This window comes from Gadus macrocephalus, chromosome 13, assembly GCF_031168955.1.
Source record: "Gadus macrocephalus chromosome 13, ASM3116895v1".
Lineage (NCBI taxonomy): Eukaryota > Metazoa > Chordata > Actinopteri > Gadiformes > Gadidae > Gadus > Gadus macrocephalus.
This window is the reverse complement of record NC_082394.1, coordinates 8,047,848-8,068,870: the sequence shown is the minus strand read 5'-3', so window position 1 is coordinate 8,068,870 and position 21,023 is coordinate 8,047,848. Positions and strand designations below refer to the sequence as shown.

General features: G+C 43.9%; 3 protein-coding genes across 3 annotated transcripts; 2 read left to right on the top strand and 1 right to left on the bottom strand.

Moving 5' to 3' along the window:
* Window positions 1–368: 368 nt before the first annotated feature.
* Window positions 369–11,162, top strand: dennd6aa (DENN/MADD domain containing 6Aa). The gene is made up of 19 exons (XM_060069047.1): window positions 369–808; window positions 1,259–1,297; window positions 1,401–1,443; window positions 2,271–2,383; window positions 2,600–2,680; window positions 2,953–3,058; window positions 3,145–3,224; window positions 3,619–3,678; window positions 4,466–4,521; window positions 4,740–4,862; window positions 5,100–5,195; window positions 5,645–5,739; window positions 5,834–5,899; window positions 5,988–6,052; window positions 6,167–6,256; window positions 6,397–6,560; window positions 6,726–6,828; window positions 6,924–6,998; window positions 7,253–11,162. The coding sequence occupies exons 1-19, from the start codon at window positions 575–577 to the stop codon at window positions 7,382–7,384; spliced, it is 1,821 nt and encodes a 606-aa protein (XP_059925030.1). The 5' UTR covers window positions 369–574; the 3' UTR covers window positions 7,385–11,162.
* On the bottom strand, window positions 9,928–11,803 carry rps23 (ribosomal protein S23). The gene is made up of 4 exons (XM_060069049.1): window positions 11,676–11,803; window positions 11,010–11,169; window positions 10,580–10,700; window positions 9,928–10,109 (listed from the first exon to the last, which is right to left on the bottom strand). The coding sequence occupies exons 1-4, from the start codon at window positions 11,677–11,679 to the stop codon at window positions 9,963–9,965; spliced, it is 432 nt and encodes a 143-aa protein (XP_059925032.1). The 5' UTR covers window positions 11,680–11,803; the 3' UTR covers window positions 9,928–9,962.
* Window positions 11,804–12,430: 627 nt separating this feature from the next.
* Window positions 12,431–20,904, top strand: atp6ap1la (ATPase H+ transporting accessory protein 1 like a). The gene is made up of 8 exons (XM_060069055.1): window positions 12,431–12,702; window positions 15,430–15,464; window positions 16,187–16,260; window positions 16,568–16,630; window positions 17,072–17,226; window positions 17,874–17,924; window positions 18,112–18,355; window positions 18,915–20,904. The coding sequence occupies exons 1-8, from the start codon at window positions 12,620–12,622 to the stop codon at window positions 19,152–19,154; spliced, it is 945 nt and encodes a 314-aa protein (XP_059925038.1). The 5' UTR covers window positions 12,431–12,619; the 3' UTR covers window positions 19,155–20,904.
* The last annotated feature ends 119 nt before the right edge of the window (window positions 20,905–21,023 follow it).

Below are 21,023 nucleotides of genomic sequence, written 5' to 3'. Positions count from 1 at the left end.
ACATTTGGCCAGTGTGCTGTTATATGGACAGTCTGGACACACAAACACACACACACGCTACCTAACGTTGTGATCCATAGAGGACCACTTAATTGACCACAGCGTGACCGGCTGCATCACACTACTAGAAAAACAACTGTTATGACCAATGAAACACTTCGAGTCAGGGACAATGTTCTGACAACTGAAATGACTGAACTAAGATATTTTAATGAATAACATGTTTTCCTCCTCCTGCCCATACGTTCAGTCGGACATGAACAAAGTGCACCTTATCTCATCATGTCTATGCCCAAGGTATGACAGTCCGCTGCAACCAACCGCACACATTGACGCACACACGCAGCAACGCACACATGCACGCTTGTGTTGTGCTTCGCGGTCAGCGTCAGACCTACGTCATCACGTTACTACTCGGCTACGCGCTTGGCTAAAATGCTAAGCTAAGCGGTTCTTTCGCTTCTTCCCTCTGTTGTTCTTTATAAAAACAAGGACAAGAAAACGCTGGACAAACATCTTAATGAAATAAAGAGGGTTCTTCTTGGTGGTTTTTTACTTCACGGGCTTGGTCGCCATGGCTTTGCAGCCGGGTCCCGAGGAGTTAGGGGAACAAGTGGTGGAAGAACCGGAGGATATGGAAGATCAGGACGCTAGCAGTATCTCCCCAGCCGAGGAGATAACGCTGCCAGTCGGCCAGGGGGGCGAAGATGAGTCGGAGCCGCTGCTACTGCCTTGGGACCGCTTCTCAGCCTGGCTGCATTGCATATGTGTGGTGGGCTTCGACCTGGAGCTGGGCCAGGCGGTGGAGGTAAGACCCCAACAGTCAAAAGATTATCGTGATGCTAAATAGCCAAGTCGACGACTTCCCCCGACTGAACCTGTTCGAAAGTGTTTTGTTGAGTTGGGTCTTAAATAACAAGTTTCAAGTAAATCAAACCGTACCTTCAGCAAAAACATGAGGTGAGAAGTTTACGCCGTGCTACATTAGGGATACGCAATACTAATGCTCATGCCATGTCACTAATGTAGGATACTACACTGTTATTCTATACTGTAATATAAAGTACTGTACTATGCTAAAACATATTATACCTACTGGAGGCTCAACGACAAAGTGAATTAGGTAAGGCAGTAATATGAGAAGACCCTGCAAAAAAGGAATTCATTGTTGATTTGAATGTGTGACTATTTTCCGCTAACGTTTAAATTTCTTTCCTTCTGTGTTCTGTCTTTGTTAATCTGTGGCTCTGTCTTGCAGGTTATATACCCTCATCACTCGAAGCTGTCTGAGAAGGAGGTAAGTTCTCATGTTGCTATTTGTGTTGGGGTGTGTAGTGCGTCATGATCTAGTGTGTTGTTGTTGTGTGTTGTTAATGGAAGCTCTGTTTTTTTTCTTCCAGAAAACAAGTATCTGCTATTTGTCGTTCCCTGACTCCAACTCCGGTGAGCTCCTGTTTCTATGGTTACCCACGTTACTATGAATACAACCAACAGCAATTCTAAGGTAGTGGTACTAATACCACTAACGGTACAATTATGCAGGTAGTACAGGGTAAATGGACTATACTTATATAGTGCGCTTTTCAGCCCACAATGCTTGCCTCCCTTTCTCCCATTCATACACCGCAAGGCAAAAGCCAACTCGTCGGGATAGGGTAAGGTCTCTTTCTCAGAAACATTCTTCAGCGATCTTCTGATATTAGTGCCCCGACTAATACCAGTAACAGTACTCATATCCAGAGAGTGGACTACTACCTGGGTATTGGTACTGTTAGTGGTATTAGTTAGAGGCTACTTGCGGGAGTTCACAATGTTGCAGACTTCTGCCTGCGAAAGCAGCAGTCCAATGTCCAATAAATTGGCCCTTAATCTCTATTGTGGTCAAAGGTTAGCTCTTTATTCCATTTGGTCTCCTTAGAAAGTTACCCTTCTAATCTGCTTATTTGGCCGAATAAAAATGTGCTTATTATAGACCGGAAAAGCAATAGGGAAACGTACTGAAGCCAAATGTAAAATGAAAATGTATCAATTCGATCATGGCCTTCTGGGCCAGTTCCCGGTTTGGGACGTGATTGTGTTTTAACAAGGCTGCCTGTGTGTGTGTCTTATGATTAGGCTGTCTTTGTGGTGCGTGTACTTTTTAAACAGGCTGTCTATACAGTGTGTATATCTATGTATGTGCGTACGTACGTGTGTGTCTGTGTTTGTGTGTATTTACACGGGAGCCTGTTGGAATGCTGCTCTCTGACCCATGTGATCTTTGTTTCCAGGTTGCCTTGGCGACACCCAGTTCTGCTTTCGTTTCCGCCAGGGCTCCAACAGGAAGTCCTCAATGGGCTGCTTCCTTGAGACCGCTGATAGAGATGCACCTGTCAGTCTGAAGGTCAGGGGACACACACACAAACAAACAAACACACAAACGTATACACAAACACACGCACGGCTAATGATAATTGCAAGTGCAGCAGACATGTAAAATATTGTGTGTGTGTGTGTGTGTGTGTGTGTGTGTGTGTGTGTGTGTGTGTGTGTGTGTGTGTGTGTGTGTGTGTGTGTGTGTGTGTGTGTGTGTGTGTGTGTGTGTGTGTGTGTGTTCCAGAGGGACCAGGGTCATTACTATGGTTACGTGTACTTCCGTCAAGTACGGGACAAGTCTCTGAAGAGAGGATACTTCCAGAAGGTTGGTGGGTTATGTGTATATCGATATCGATATATCATCTTTGCTTACAGGCAAGAATGTGTTTTGTAAAGCCAGTGTGTGGGTGTGTGTGGTATACATAACCATAATAAGCAACAACAGATTAAGATTTGTTTGTTTATTTAAACTATTTGTGTTGGTGGAGCCCACACAAATAGTACTTTGGCAACTGGACTGGGACCAGACTGCAGCCAAGCTACACATAAACACTTTTGTTGGTAATACCGGTGTTTAATCGAGGGTATGTCTCTCAGTCTCTAGTGCTTATCAGCCGCCTCCCCTACGTCACCTTCTTCCACTCTCTGCTCAAGATCCTGGCTCCGGAGTACTTTGACAAGCTGGAGCCCTGCCTAGAAGCTGGTCCGTAATATATGTGTGTCCATGTGTTTTAAAGTACCAACGGGGGGCCTTCAATGTCCTAATGTTGTTCTTATTTTGATTGACAGCTTGTAATGACATAGACCGCTGGCCAACGCCCCATCCTGGTCGAGTTCTGAGTCTGCCGATCATGGGCGTGGTAATAAAGGTAGGTCCACTTGAGGAGAATGTGGTCATTAAGGCGGGCTCACCTGGGGAGCATGCAAATAAGTTTCTGTAAAAAGGTCAGAGCTAGAAAGATTCTGAAGAATAAAACAAAGGTTTTAAAGGTCCCGTGACATGCCACCAGGTGTGAGTGTGATAAGCCGTTACATTCTGTTTTGAAGTGGGCGTGTCACTCGCCCACTTGGGATGTCATAAGAGCCAGATTTGTAACGGCAAGTCACACTCACACCTGGTGGCATGTCATGGGACCTTTAAAAAATATTTTCATTTTTAATTGTATTTATTTCAAAAACAACGTTTACAGGTTTACAACATAATTGTGTATAATGATTTTTTGTTGTTTGTTGTTATCTTCTGTATCTGCCCTCCTGTGGTAGGTTCGCATCCCGACTTGCTACGACAAACCGGGTACTTCACAGCTGGTCCAGTCAACACAGGTGACAAACTATTGATTAGAGAATATACACACACACACGCAGCTATGCACGCTTGTTATCACACACACACACACACACACACACACACACACACACACACACACACACACACACACACACACACACACACACACACACACACACACACACACACACACACACACACACACACACACACACACACACACACACACACACACACACACACACCTGTTTATCACCGGCTTTGTTGGTCCCCACAACGTGTTGATCTTCGATTGGACACACACACACACGATTACACATTCCATACAATAAAACCCATGCACACATTACAATCACTTAATAACTTCACAATTGAAGTTATTTAAGATGTTATTTATATTTTTTTTAATAAAAGGTTTTTGTTCAAGACACTGTTTTGGTTTGGATTATTTATAATATAATGGAAATTGATTGATTGTCTTTGTTTCGGACATGTAAGCAAGCATTCTCAATATAAATTACACTACATACATTTACATCTAGCCACTGCTATGTCACAGTCCTTTGACATAGGGGTAACCCACACTGGTAATAAGAGAGAATGTATATCTCTATAATAATAAAGTACTGATTCAGTTTGGGTGTGTGTTGTAGATTGATAATAATGTGTGTGTGTGTGTGTGGTAGATTAATATTGATGTACTGATAAAGTGTTAATAATAATAATGTGTGTGTGTGCAGATAAATAATGTGGTCGATTATTAATAATGTGTTGTGTGTTTGTGTGTTGTACATTAACACAATTGTGTTTGGTGTGTTGTAGACTGACAGCCAAGTGTCTATCGTCCTACCCACCATCCACGAGGTGGACCTCTTCAGGTGAGTGGTCCTCTTCCTCTGCTGGCTAAGTACCACCACCAGCCTACAGGCTCTCAAATACCACCAACACCACTGCTGCCCCCGCTGACTCACTTAGGACCGGCATCAGACCTGTACTGTAGTCCCCAAAATCAACTATGGAAGTCATGAGCAGTCTTATCCCTGAGGTCTATTTCTATAGCTTTATCCTCTCTCTCTTTCTTTCCCTCCGCCTACAGGTGTTTCCATCCAGTGTTTTTCCACATCCAGATGTTGTGGGAGCTGGTGCTGCTAGGGGAACCCCTGGTTGTCATGGCACCGTCGCCGGCCGAGTCGTCAGATACTGTGCTGGCATTGATCAGGTTGGCGTTAGAGGCCTGGCGAAAATGTTGTCTCTCTCTCTCTCTCTCTCTCTCTCTCTCTCTCTCTCTCTCTCTCTCTCTCTCTCTCTCTCTCTCTCTCTCTCTCTCTCTCTCTCTCTCTCTCTCTCTCTCTCTCTCTCTCTCTCTCTCTCTCTCTCTCTCTCTCTCTCTCTCTCTCTCTCTCTCAGCAGTCTCTTTTTCTAAATGCTAAGCACTAAAATCTATCTCTGTCTCCAGTTGTCTCTCTCCCTTGCGGTACTGCAGTGATTTCCGTCCCTACTTCACCATCCACGACAGCGAGTTTAAAGAGTACACCACCAGGACCCAGGCCCCGTAAGTACCCCTGCTAGCCCTACCCCCCTGCCCCGTAGGTACCCCAACCCTTACCCCCCAGTACCCCTACCCCCCAGTGACTACCCCCCCATTACCCGTACACCCCAGTACCCCTACCCTCCAGTACCCTACCCCACAAAAAATACAAAGCTGTACAATAAAAGTGTCTCTGTCTTGTTGTCTCTCTCTTTCTGTCCCTTGCTCTCTGGCTTTCGCTCGGTCTCTCGCTCTCGCTCTCGCTCTCGCTCTCGCTCTCTCTCTCTCTTTCTCTGGCTATCTCTTTGGCTCTCTCTCTTTGGCTCTCTCCCTCTGGCTCTCTCTCTCTGGCTCTCTCTCTCTCTCTCTCTCTCTCTCTCTCTCTCTCTCTCTCTCTCTCTCTCTGGCTCTCCCTCTCTGGCTCTCTCTCTCTGGCTCTCTCTCTCTCTCTCTCTCTCTCTCTCTGCCGCCAGCCCCTCTGTCATCCTAGGAGTGACCAATCCCTTCTTTGCCAAGACGCTGCAGCACTGGCCTCACATCGTACGCATAGGAGACATGAAGCAAGAAGGTAACACATGTAAATACATATTATGTAAACGGATACCCATACATGCTTGCCTCCTTACTCACGCATGCATGTTCTCTCTCACAATGTGTCCCAGGAGAGATGGCCAAGCAGATGAAAGTCAGGAAACTAAAGAACCTGAAAACTCTGGACTGCAAAACAGGTCTCTCTCTCTCTCGCTCTCTCTCTATCTCCTCTTTCTTCCTCCCCCCCCACACGTGTTCAACTGTTTGTGTGTGTGTTCATTGTAGGGGTGTACAGTGCATTCAAGCCCTTCCTCAATAAAGACGAAGACATCCTCAAACAACTTCAGAAGGTGAGGAGTTATGATATGTCGGGTGCGTGTGTGTTGTGCATATGTGGTGATCTGTGTGTGTGGATCTGTCTGGGGTATTGTGTGCGTGTGTGTTGATCTGTCTTTGTGTTTTAGGGTGTCCAGCAAAAAAGGCCGTCAGCAGCTCAGAATGCAATTCTCCGTCGCTACTTCCTGGAACTGACGCAAAGCTTCATCATTCCTCTGGTAATAACCATTTTTGTGTGTATACTAGTCATAACCAGTCCTATGCCAGACACACACACACATCTATCATCTAACATACAGGAGTATTATGTCCTCATGTAAATGTGTCTAAATGTTAATGCGTGTGCTATTTATTCTAGGAGCGCTACGTAGCTAGTCTCATGCCCCTCCAGAAGTCCATCACTCCATGGAAAAGCCCTCCTCAGCTCCGCCCCTTCCTGCAGGACGAGTTCATGAAGACCCTGGAGAAGGCGGGGCCTCAGCTAACCTCCAGACTGAAGGGAGACTGGATTGGTCTGTACAGGTGAGGAAAACTCCTCCTACCAATCATCAAACCAACAAATGTAGTCAACCAAGTCAATGTCTACCTACCCCTGTGTATCTAACTAACTAAACCATCTCCAGATGGGTTCTGATCAAACCTCCATTGCTGTTGCTACTTCACATGTGTGTGTTTGTGTGTTTGCAGACAGTTCCTCAGGTGTCCTAACTTTGATGGCTGGTTCCGGAACAGGAAGAGAGAGATGAGCCAGAAGCTGGACGCCCTACACCTAGAGGCCCTGTGTGAGGAGGTGAGGGGGAGTGTGCTGTGGGGGGGGGGGGGGGGGGGGCTGTGGGATAAGGAGATTGGAAGAAGGTAAACGTGTGTGTGTGTGTGTTTGTGTAGGACCTACAGCTGAGGACTCTGGAGCATACAGAGGTGGAGAAAGTGGACCTGGTCCTCAAGCTCAAAGACAAACTGGTAAAACTGCCCTCTGACTCACTGGCTCCATGGCTGATGTTATTTTTGGATCTTATGTATAATGTATAGATGTTATGCATATGGATATTGTCCAGATTCAAGGTTTAGAATATCTAATATACAACATACATACTCTAGATGTTGTATATTAGATATTATAAACCTTGACTATCTACTATAGGAAACTAGAAAAGCATTGTTATGTCATTGACATTGATTTGATTAGGGGTTGATTACTCGATCATTTGTTTCAGACGCAGGCAGAGAAGAACCATCTCCCTGTGCGTCCAGGGACGGTGTCCAAACTTCAGGCCCACATCGAAGCCATCATCTTGGGCTTACCGGAGGACCTGCAGGGCATCCTCCACAGACCCTCCACTCCCTGACATCTCCAGCCTCCGAGGGCCCCCTCATGTAAAACGGACAACACTACATGGAGAAGCCATCTTCTCTGTAGAAGCTTTTAACCGTCGATACAAACAGTGGAGACCGTCTGAACTGCGACCTATTGAACTTTGACCCCTTGACTTTCATGTGAAGAAAGCAGGCTGTACTCCAGTCACATGGTTTTAAGTGAACCTGTGCGCTGGGCTTCAGCCGTTATCACACGCAGCACAGTGTGCTTTGGATAACAAAGCGCTGGCACATGGAGTATCAGAATCTCCTTTTTTTTAATGAAAACTCTCTTGCAACAGGAGCCAATTAAAACCATTAGTTGGGGTCCAATGAACATGCTTTCCCTTATCCTCCCTTAAGCAATAATAGAGAATTTCTTCTTTACATTCAGATCTTGGTCCTCACTAATATTTGACATAAAATACATTCGAAAAGTATTCAATAATTTTATTTTTTACTTTATTTGATAAAGGTTTTGGTGCTAAAAGTATTATTTTTTGGGAAAGATAGGAATCAGTTTGAAAAGGATCTGTGCCTTATTCAAGAAAACCGTACACAACCAGTATGACCGCAGGATACACACAACAATCTGTCTGTTACTCAACAAAATAATTGTCTAGACCAGGGGTCTCAAACTCAATTTACCTGGGGGCCGCTGGAGGTAGAGTCTAGGTCAGGCTGTGCCACATCAAGTATTCCACAAAAAAAAGTAGCACAACTGACCCAATCTAAGTTAATGATCAGGCTATAATTAGATCATCTTGGCTATGTAATCGCTGACAACAGGGGACATTTCATAGTGGTTGGTGGAAACCGGGACATTTAAGCTTCCTTTGGCTTTTGTCGGGACTCAGGACACGCAACTCAATATTGGGACTGTCCCGGCAAGACTGGGACATCTGGTCACCCTATCACAAGTGATAAAAAAGCGTGGCAAGCGACTCAGCAAAGATGTGCGTTTGACAACACGCGGGCCACACTAACACTAAACTTTGTTATGTAGGGGGCCACAAAATATCATCCCGCGGGCCTCAATTGGCCCCCGGGCCGTGAGTTTGAGACCCCTGGTCTAGACCAATACTCCCATATTAATAAGATGCTTTTAAATTGACCACCCACATACTAAATGTATTAGGAATATTAACAGTAAAGATGTATACATATTTAAGAATCATGTGTAATATATGAAAGCCCAACTTACCTTCACGTAAAACCACTAAGGAAAAGCAGGTAAACCTAACATTTGGTTCTTTGGCAGCCATCAAATCTTTAAATGTGTAAATATAGTTCACATGTTTCTATGGTGGGTGCATTGTGCAGAATAGGTGTAAATAAATGTCTACAATAATATGTACTAATAACTATTTTGCTACTTTGGAAGTTTTTACAATTGCAATCATGGATGAACTAATTTTTATTTTATCCATGCAAGCTATTAGCTTGCCGTCATTACCAGCTGTGCTAATATAAACATGTGCACCACAATACCCATTGATCAATACTAATGTTTGAATTTGTGTGTTGCAGTTATTGATATGGTGTGTTGTTAATAGACTGTTTCATATCCAGTTATGACAGAAGTAACCAGTGTACAATGGATTCAGGAATTCTACCAGAATATTTTCCAATGGCATCAAGTGAATTCAAATGTTCAGTCACTGTGTTCCTTGCAGAAGCACAACTCGTTCGCATTAAAGCAGTCCAATCCAACGTTTACAAGTCTGGATATTCTTTAACTTGTTTAATTTATTTGTTTCTATGTAATTGGTTGACTGGCAGACAGTTGCCCTTTAGGTAAGTCAGACATGGTTCCCTCTTAATCTGACAATTTGCCATACCCTGTGCTCAGGTTTGTATATGGTTGCTACTCAACCGTTAGTAGCAACCACTCTAATCTCCAATAATTAGCATAAGAAAAACCCAATTCCAGCAAGTTATGCATGTAGTTTACTTGTAGGCCAGCCCGGAAATATTTTGGCAATTTGTTAATTAGCTTGAGGATTCGATTGACAATTAGAGCTCTTGCACCAAGCACTGCCATCAGCGTGCTGATAAGCACTCAAGAGACTGTTCCATTACATCTCAAAGCATTTCGGCTCGTCGGTGACCGATCATATACATGTAATTGAGGCGTTTTGCAGCATTACTTCAAACATTTCAATTACATGTTCCAGCTTTCAAGGCTATCCTATATTTACATGACTGGAATCTGTTTACTCGAGGAAGCTTGGATATCCCGTCAGACATCTACAAAATGTTGGAATAGAGCTGGCCACCCAAAATGTTGATTAGGTCCAATATTTCCTGTCGGGCATTAACTCAATACCACTCTTGTTTATGGCAAATTTTGAACCTTGTATTCAGTTAACAATACAACAGGGTTGGGCAGTATCAGTGTATTTAATTGGTTGTCCATGCCATCCTATCTCAGTCATTCCTGACAGGGTTGTCAGTGTACCAGTGCATTTAGTTTAAAGTTAATCAACTCTATTACAGCAGCGGATTCACCCAGGAACAAGAGACGGACAAAGACTGGACTGAAAAAGCATTTATTGAGCAGTGAGCAGTCTAAGACCTAGGCCTCTCCTTCTTGCCCTTGTACAGAGCCAGCAAGGAGACGTTGGCCACCTTCACCACCTTGAAGCGGACACCGGGGATGTCTCCCACGGCGTGGCCCTTACGACCGAACCCGGCCACCAGGACCTCGTCGTTCTCCTGCAGGGGAGGGTGTCACAAGTTCAACATGTGTACAAAGACCAACACCCGGTAGAACTGGTTGATCAGAACCTGCCACGTGGAAAGTAAACTAAACCCAAATTCTAGTAGACACGAGTCTGCCATCTTTATGTAATAAAGAAAAAGCACATTCTCTCCTTACAAGTATCAACCTTTCCATCTTAGTTCCCCAAATACTTATTCTCACTGCCCAGCAAGGCATCTAGTCTCAAGTCTAGAATGTACAACTATTTATCAGATGCGAGATTCAATGGCTTTTTCTGAAAAGTAGGTTTTCAATTGTACAATTTCTGCAAAAGATAATGCATTACACATCAACTTCAGAAATTACCTAAATCTGCATCTAGGAGGATCAAATAGTTTAAATGCAAATCATTTAGAAAAGTTTGGACTGAACTGCAATTTCACAACTTTGAGTGCAGCAGGTTTATTAATGAGACCATATTCACCTCAATGAAGTTCAGACAACCGTCATTAGGGACAAAGGCGGTGATCTTCTTGCCGTTCTTGATGAGCTGCACCCTCACACACTTCCTGATGGCAGAGTTAGGCTGCTTGGCCTCAACACCACTGGGAAGAGAAACAAAACATCATTAGTCACCATAACAATGAGGGGTTGCCGCTAACTCACATTACTGTCCTATTCTTTCTTAAACTTTAATGCCTGTGGCTTCTCAATGCCTTGTTTTGAGTTGATCGTAATAATTGACAGGTTGTTGCCGGGGGCATTTTAAGCATCCAATATTTTCAGAACACTGAGCACTGACAAGGACAACATAAGAGGGATGCTTGTTCGTTAAGGGATGTTGTAAGCGAATCTCAAAGTTATAATTTTTGCGAGTGTTTCAGTTCATAAACAGGATCGGAAAGTACACCTACACTTTCTCCAGGACGATGCCCTTAGCGTGGGAAGCTCCTCCGAAGGGGTTGGCCTTGAGCGCAGTGCCCAGGTGAGCCTTTTTGTACTGCTTGTCGTGCCACTTCTGCTCCCTACGGTGGTTCCGCAGCTTCCTGGCTGTACGCAGACCGCGACACTTTCCTGGAACACAAACACAATCAGTCATTAAAATATTCAGGGACCATTTGACATGGTGAAATGAATGAAGGTGACGTTTTAAACTATAAAACATGCAAGTTAACATTGCTCAGTATGGACAACTGAACTAGTAGCCCTACCGATGAGTCCAAGCTAACAGACAACGGCAATTAACACCACACTAACTTTCAATTTGGTGTACAGAGACATAAAAGGCGTGTTTACTGCATCGAATTGTCTAAATTATAGGAATATCCATAAAGAACGTTGTTTTTAATGAAGGCCGAGTGTTAGCGTTATGCTAACATGATCGTGCTATCGGCATTTTATGGCCGCCCCACGTTGCTGGAACCATCCACAATAAAAACGTTTATTAAGCCATTTAGATAATACTTCCTCGGTTGGATCAAGTCCAAACACGTTTAACAGACAATTGCATATTATGTCGAGGGTTATATTAGGAATATTAAAGTGTTTTGGATGAATTATTAGAGGAATACGTTTCATACCCATGTTTGCAGATCAGAGACGGGACTGGAAAGGAAGGACCCAAGATGCACCGCGGCTAAGAATATTTCCAGGACCCAGAGGCAGGTAGCCTGTTAGCGCCTGGTTAAAATACTAGAGTGGTTTGATGAAATATCGGAATTAAACGCTTTTTACGTTATTCCGTGATTTGACAATAGATAGACAATTTGAGGTTTATATAATACATGTTTTATTTTATAATATTTAAATATAGAGAATATTATAGATAATAAATGCATATAAATATATGTAACATTTATTTAACATTCTTTAATCCTTGTTACATAACGATCTGTTAATCAAGGTTGGCTATCAATACAGTTCATATATAATATTTGATTACGTTTGCTGTAGTCCAGTATATTATTACAACAAAAAATATATATAAAACGATTGAATATGATTAATTAAATCGTAATTTATACACCGTTTAATAATAATAATAATAATAATAATAATACATTTAATTTAGAGGCGCCTTTCAAAACACCCAAGGTCACCTTACAGAGCATATAGTCATCATACAATTTTTTAAAAAACAAGACATTGTGGAAAAAGATAAATAAATAATCAAATAAAGAAATGGTCAAACAAGCAATATCTTGTGTTATCAATATATTTGATGCACAATGCGTGCGTACTGGTGTTCGCGCGTGTGAAGAGTGCGCGTAAATCAACGGGCGTGGCAAAAGTAAGGTTGCCGCCCACTGTCTCTGTTATCGCGTTCTGATTGGCTTCGTGCAGCATCAATCATATGAGTTTGGAGGCACGAGCTGTCATCAAATCAGATTAAGATGTAGAGAGAGCTTCAACTGGCAGACTGAGCAAGATAGAGAGAAAGAGGGGAGGAGAGACAGTGTCAAAGAGAGAGCGAGAGAGAAGGAATTCGCAGTGTGTTTCGGTATTGTAACTACAGCACGTCAGGATGTTAGCTCGCGCTTGGCTGTGGGCTCTTCTGTCCCTGTATTCCCAGCTAGCTACCTGCCACGAGCCCGCCGAGGGAGACAGGTGAGGGAGACAAAGAGCATGAGAGGATGAAGGAATGAGAGGGGGAGAGAGAGAGCGAGATAGAGAGACAATGAAAGAGCGAGAGAATGATAGAGATATATAGAGAGAGAATGAAAGAGAGAGAGAGAGAGAGAGAGAGAGAGAGAGAGAGAGAGAGAGAGAGAGAGAGAGAGAGAGAGAGAGAGAGAGAGAGAGATGGCGCGCGGAAAAGGGTCGACTGCGAACAGAGACCAAGGACGGATTATAGAACAGGATGAGATACAAGTGTGTGTGTGTGTGTGTGTGTGTGTGTGTGTGTGTGTGTGTGTGTGTGTGTGTGTGTGTGTGTGTGTGTGTGTGTGTGTGTGTGTGTGTGTGTGTGTGTGTGTGTGTGTGTGTGTGTGTGTGCATGATGATCTCTATTGTGTCTAAACCGCATGTTACTGATCAGATTATACAAAGGACAAGATTGGAAATATATAATTTCTAATGTCTATTAGTGGTCTCAGTGGTTATATGAAAGGACTTGATTAGTGGTACTGTGTGAGTACTGTAATTCTATGTTAGTACTCTTTACTATTAGGGTACCACAAACATAGTACCACATAACATAGATAACATAACATAACATAGAACCCCGGTTCCAACAGTAGTATGGTAGAACTGTGATAGTACTGATTGATTACTGTGGTACTGTAGTAGTACCACAGTACTACTGTTGTACCACATAATATATAACATTAACTATGTAAATATTGTCACACTGCTCTATGTTTTCCTAGAGATCCTTTGTCCGTGCAGCATGTTATTTTCTGAATATCTAGATTGATCTGATCAAATATTCAAAGGGTCTGCTGACTTAGTCTAAAGGTATTTGGTTATTAACTCTATAGGTAGTGAGTCTCCAGGGATTCGGTTAGCATATTCTACAGGTAGGTTTATCTAGAGGTATTTGGTTAGTTTCTTTACAGGTAGGTTAATCTTAAGGTAAATGGTTAATATACTCTAGTTAGGGTAGTCTACAGGTATACGGTTAGTTTACCCTAGGTAAGTTAGGCTGCTCTACAGGAAGGTAAGTCTATTAGGTGAGTCTCCTCCTAACAGGGAGGTTAGTATCTCTATAGATAGGTTAGTCCTTACAGGTCTACTGTAAGTTTACTCTAGGTATGTTAATCTACTCTCCTATACAGGTAGGTTAGTATACTCTACACAGGTAGGTAAGTCTGCTTTCATATCTAGGTTAGTATACTCTACAGGTACACTACTGTAGACTCTACACTCGGATGTGGGTCAGGCGTGGAGTGAACGGCTCGGGGGCATCTCGTGCTGTTTGAGGTGATCTCACAAGATCTTTTCAATGGGATCAAAGAGTTTAGGAGATCAACTCTTAAGGATTACCTCCATTGATCTGGCTTTATGGGATACACTTTATTGGATGAATCAGTCTAACTGTGGAAATCCCGTTAGTTAATCGTTATCACCAAGCTTAAACCTGGAGATCAGGTCGGCCTTCTACTGTCTTTTATTACGTTTTTGTTACATGATTCATTTCTATGATGCTCCCTGGAGGAGGAGCGATTGTTGGGGGGGGGGGGGGGGGGGGATCAAGGTGTGGGAGGGGGAGGAGATGAGGATTCAGGTGACCCTGTTTGGTCATGTGATCTGAGATGTCTCATGACACGTGACAGATTACCTGCAGTCTCACACTATCACCGTAATCCTGTCATGGTGACGGCCGACCAGACACACGGGAACATCTCATCACGTTCGGTCTCCTCCTCCTCTCCGCGGTTGGTTCAGTCAGTTTGACCCCATGGGCTTCTGGAGCTGCAGCGTGACTCTGATTGGTGCAGACATCAGAAGAAGGAACTAATTGGTGGCGTATTGGAGCCGAGGTCTAAGCAGTCGCTGACCCAGGCGGCTCGCGCTCGCCGCGCTCCAGCCCACATCTAGGGCAGATTAGGCTCCCAACACACTAAACCAACCATCCTGTCCCAACCAACTCTGCTCTCCTTCTGACAGCTCATCCATCATGTGTAGCAACACTCACACAACCGTCTAGTGCTGTGTACTAGTGTAACCGCTGTCCACCCAGCACTGCGTTGTTGGTTCTATTCCCTGTGTAGCTCAGTAGGTCGAGCAAGGCACTAACACTGCGTGGTTAGGGGTTATATCCCCTGGGAAGTTCAGTAGGTAGAGCAAGGCACTAACAATGGTTACGGGGTTCTATTGCTTGTGTAGATCAGAGCTTGCCTTTAGTCTCTAATGGGATATTTTAATTTAATATTAATTGTTTTGTTTGTGTCATGCACACAAAGTACCCAACTCTCATGGGTTTACAAGACTCCGAAAGTTAGATTGGCCTGAAATCTCATTACATTTAAATAGTATAATTACAGGTTATTTTACAGCTTGGTTTAACGAAAAAAATATTCTGCCGCCTCTCTCCAGCAAATCAGTAAATCAAAATTAATCAAAGAAATTTTACGGGACAGAAAAACTAAAACACTTGTATCTATTTTACGCAACAAACAAAGTCTGGCCTACTCTGTAGTGACTATTTCTGGGTATTTGTAATTAAAAGCTTTTCTGTCTGTCTGTCTGTCTGTCTGGCTGCCTCTCGGCCTGTCCAAAGACCCATCTGTCTGAAAGTATACTATACTAATGTGTTGTTTCACTGCTTAGGACATCATTTATTTTATTTTATTATTACATAATTCAAATCTTTCTTTGTTCTTCTCTCTGAAGGGCTCTTTCATCAATCCTGAATTCCAGGATAAATGGTAACTATCTATCATTCTATAATAACATACTGGATAACCAATGACATTCTGATCCATCTGGAGGGGGGAGACCACTCCATCTGTGGTGCTCCCTCTGAGTGAGCACTTTTGACACACACAATTCAGCGCCCTGAATTCCTGTTCTCTTCTTTTACCAATGTGTTGTTCGGTTTATTTATCGGGATTTGTTTGTAATGCACTCTTTCTGTTATGCATTTTATGTATTTTATCCATCTATCTATCTTAGATCTATATATACACATATTTTAATTTGTGATATATCATATTTTTTTTTATTATACTTTCTTTGGTTTAACAAGGTAAATGTATGTTTCCTATGCTGAGGAAGCTCTTTGAATGTTGAATATATTGTGCTCTATACTAGATGTGTTTGAAGGACACTGTTCTGTGTGAGATGAGAAGATTGACAGGTGAAGTGTCTCCAGTTTATTGATTAGAGATTAAATCTAATCCTCCCTCTCTCTCTGTGTCACTCTTTGTCTCTCTTGCCCTCTCTTGCTGTGTGTGTGTGTGTGTGTGTGTGTGTGTGTGTGTGTGTGTGTGTGTGTGTGTGTGTGTGTGTGTGTGTGTGTGTGTGTGTGTGTGTGTGTCTCTCTCTCTCTCTCTCTCTCTCTCTCTCTCTCTCTCTCTCTCTCTCTCTCTCTCTCTCTCTCTCTCTCTCTCTCTCTCTCTCTCTCTCTCTCGCTCTCTGTCTCTCTCAGGTTCGGAACTTGTGGGGGTGAGAAGGGGGGAGGGGCATGTCCCTGCTGGCCACACCCTAAGAAGTTTACTGCAGGTAAGCATCGCTCAGAATCGAATCAATAGCTCATCCATCTATCCATCCATCATTTGTCCATCCAACCACCCTTCATTCATCCATCTCTCAAATACCATCCCCCCCATCCATCTAACACAACATCACCACTATCATAACATAACATCACAATGATGTTAACACGATTTGATATAAAATGTTCATAATATTATATTATTTGTAATTTATTCTGAAATATTTGGATTCAGAATATTGGTATAGTCTGTACTGGTATGTATTCGTAGTATTAGTACTGCAGTATTACTGACTGTGTTTGTCTGCACTGCAGACAGGGTCATCCCGGAGGTTACTGCAGACGCCTGGAGCTGCAGTTCCCTTTCCTCCCCTCAAGGTGGAGTAGTTCTGCACCCCTCACATCTCCACACTAGTTTATAAACACTAGACGAGTAGCATAGTTTAGATTGAACTCTGGTAAAAGGTTAGATATGGTTAATTGTAGGTAATAGGTTACAGATGGTTCTCTAAGGTATTAGGTAAGAGATGGTTAAGTTTATATATTAGGTAAGAGATGGTTAAGTTTACATATTAGTTTAGAGATGGTTAAGTTTACATATTAGTTTAGAGATGGTTAAGTTTACTTATTAGGTTAGAGATGGTTCTTTACAATACTGGTTTAGAGAAGGTTTGTTAATGTACTAGTTTAGAGATGGTTAAGTTTACGCGTTAGGTTAGAGAAGGGTTGTTAAGGTGCTAGTTTGGAGATGGTTACGTTTACGTGTAAGGTTAGAGATGTTAAGCCCAATAGCACCTATAGTGTTACCTGCTTCATCAGGTGATGGGGGATGGCAAGCCGTGTATTCTTTTCCGGGCTCGGAGGATCGCTCTGCGCTACCAGAACAACAGCTTGGTGGACCTGACCCAGCGCGCCTTCTCCCCTGACAGCCCCGTGGACACCAGGGGGTCCGTCTGCTACAAGGACAAGGCCCAGTCAGTCGAATCACACAGCTCAACATACAGAACCACAGCCAGTCAGTCGAATCACACAGCTCAACATATAGAACCACAGCCAGTCAGTCGAATCACACAGCTCAACATACAGAACCACAGCCAGTCAGTCGAATCACACAGCTCAACATACAGAACCACAGCCAGTCAGTCGAATCACACAGCTCAACATACAGAACCACAGCCAGTCAGTCGAATCACACAGCTCAACATATAGAACCACAGCCAGTCAGTCGAATCACACAGCTCAACATACAGAACCACAGCCAGTCAGTCGAATCACACAGCTCAACATATAGAACCACAGCCAGTCAGTCGAATCACACAGCTCAACATACAGAACCACAGCCAGTCAGTCGAATCACACAGCTCAACATATAGAACCACAGCCAGTCAGTCGAATCACACAGCTCAACATATAGAACCACAGCCAGTCAGTCGATTCACACAGCTCAACATATAGGACTAGGCCCAGTCAGTCCTATCACACACCTACAAATATTGCATATTAATCCTTAATCTGATTACCGAGGCAGAACAATTTGATTAATTAAATCTCTCTCTCTCTCTCTCTCTCTCTCTCTCTCTCTCTCTCTCTCTCTCTCTCTCTCTCTCTCTCTCTCTCTCAGACTGGTCCTGAAGTTTGGAGATGTTGAAGATTTGAGAGCCCTGTCAATAAGGTTAAATATCTTTATATCTATATTAAGGAAAATTAATATTTACATTGACACGCAGTTAAAGAATTGCACAAAGGAAAAAACAAGTTAGTACTACTAAACACTACTGCCTCATTTACCCCTGATGACGGGGAATGGGGCCCATGGCTGCGACAGGCTTGTGTTAATCCCCCCCCCACCCCACCCCCAGGCTCCAGATGTCCAGTAAATTCTATGAGTCTGCGGGTCAGAGCTGGTTCTCCTTGGACCGTGTCTCCCTGCACTACAACTGGAGCGAGGAGGCGCGCTTCAACGTGACGGAAGTGTACGCTCCGGCCACCTCGTCCTACCACTGTCAGCACGTCAGCAACCTGCCCCGCTACAGCCCCCTGCTGGTGGCCAGCGGCAGCACCGACCCCGCGCGCCTCTGGAGCCTCACCTTCACAGACTTCCAGGTACCTCTCTCTCTCTCTACCCGTCTGTCTCGCTACCTGTCGTCTCTATTTGGTTATTTTCTAACATCTGGTTCTCCTGGTATCTCCAGCTGTATTAACATCTGGTTCCCCTGGTATCTCCATCTATTCTAACATCTGGTCCCCCTGGTATCTCCATCTATTCTAACATCTGGTTCCCCTGGTATCTCCAGCTGTATTAACATCTGGTTCCCCTGGTATCTCCAGCTGTATTAACATCTGGTCCCCCTGGTATCTCCAGCTGTATTAACATCTGGTCCCCCTGGTATCTCCAGCTGTATTAACATCTGGTCCCCCTGGTATCTCCAGCTGTATTAACATCTGGTCCCCCTGGTATCTCCATCTATTCTAACATCTGGTCCCCCTGGTATCTCCATCTATTCTAACATCTGGTCCCCCTGGTATCTCCATCTATTCTAACATCTGGTCCCCCTAGTATCTCCATCTATTCTAACATCTGGTCCCCCTGGTATCTCCATCTATTCTAACATCTGGTCCCCCTAGTATCTCCATCTATTCTAACATCTGGTCCCCCTGGCAGCTCCAGGCCTTCAACGTGTTTTCGGGGAAGTTCTCGTCCCCGGCCGACTGCGCTACCTTCCTGACGCCGGCGGTGCTGATGGGTCTGATCTCCTCCCTCATCCTCCTCCTGGTGCTGGCCTACGCCCTCCACATGGTGGTGCACCTCCGGCACGTCGACGACTACGACCACAAGACCACCGTGTACTTCCCCCGCGCACCCGACTCCGACACCGCTTCAGCCGACAAGAGCAGCCCGTAGAGCCCGGGTCCCCTGGCTCTCCCGGGTCCCCTGGCTCTCCTGGGTCCCCTGGCTCTCCCGGGTCCCCTGGCTCTCCCGGGTCCCCTGGCTCTCCCGGCCCCTTCAGTAGTATCGCAAAGGAGCAGCTTGGCAGGGATTGAGGGTAATCGGACCCAGAACATGTGTGATTAGCCCTACAAGCCGTTTCGAAAATCTGCCCCATATGACATCACTAGTGGGCGTGTCCACCTAGATGTGTGCTGGATAGATGAGCAACGTTTGCTAAAGTCCACTGGGTAGGCTGGTAGACTGATCCATCCAGCACAGATCTAGGTGGACACGCCCACTAGTGATGTCATATGGGGCAGATTTTCGAAACGGTTTGTAAGGCTAATCACACTCACACCTGGTGGTATAATATGTCCCCTTTAAGTGGTCAACACATGATGAACTTTCAGTGTCTGCGTTGCAAGTGTTGCAGATGTTTTCCTATGTACTGGAGCGTTAAAGCCCAATGCTAATGGGGCATTCCTGAAAGTTAAGATTCTCCTCCTAAACTCGACTCAAAGATCAAACTATTTAAACTGACCCGGTTTACGCTGACCTATCGAGGTGTGTCTCATCAGCTTTGTTTGCCCAAATGAATCAAAACGCTTACGGCTTTCCTGATTTCTAAACCTAAATCCATGTCATTGGAGTTAGAAGCACTGAATCCATGGCGGTTGGCTGCCTATATCCCTAATGCCTAACCTAGTGTCCACCACTCTGCTGGATGCTCATCATGTGTAGAATGCTGAGTCCAACCCTAACTCCTCTGTGTGTTTTACATGCCATGCCCCCCCCCGCCCCCACGGCAACAATATTGGTGCCTCAGCTGCCTTTAGGCCAGCTATAGTTGGCCATCGGGCAATCACGTGAGGATTCCAGTCTGCATCACGTTAAACGTACAAGGACTACAACGTGATGTTACTACCTCTCAGGACTACAGAATGAGGGTAGGGTTGGTGTTTGGAACGGTTCTGGACTTCTTGAATCATTAAGAACTTGAACTTCGAGCGGAAGAAGGAGAACACGTACATATTCATACAGCAGCGTGCCATCTCAGAACCTTACTCCTGATCAAAGCACAACCCACGGTTTAGTGAGGAAACTGAAACATACAGATAATATTATGTGGATCCCCGCTTACAGCAGGGTTTTATAGACGTCCCACTGCCTCCTGACATGACAAACCTCATATCGTATGTATTTATTCATGTATTTATAAATATGTATTTATCGTAGCTGTGAAGCCTTGTGAAGTGTCTGAAGATGCATTAATACATGAGAGGAGAAGTGGAGGGGAGGAGAGGAGAGGAAGGGTTGTTTAACCGTGCCATCAGATGGACATCAAGCTAATCACAATGATGACAGTATCTCCTAATGTGAAACATAGTTACCCTTTTAAGGAATCAACTGTTCATGATCATAACTGTCCTGAAATGATTGACTAAACCTAAGAAAGGATTGAGTTTAGGCGTTCATGATTTGAACCACTACAGGTTTTAACTAATCTATGTTCTAATTCTGTGTTCTTTGGCTTGTACAGTATAAATTGTCGATAACGGAAAGTTCGTTATGTTGGAAACACAAAGCTTGTTTATTTACTGAGTCAGGTGTTACCTGACAATACAAAATAACAACAGTTCCACAACATCAACCTTTAAGTGTCTTTGCAATAGACTATAACCTTGAATCATTTGTAATAAACAGTGTTTTATAACAAACAAAATAGTTTGTCATCTTTCCTTGATTTATTTTGAAGCGAGATTTATTACAGTTTTTGTAATCTATTACAGATTTAGCATTTTTATAGATATGTATATAATCATGCAAATGCATAGTTTTTGT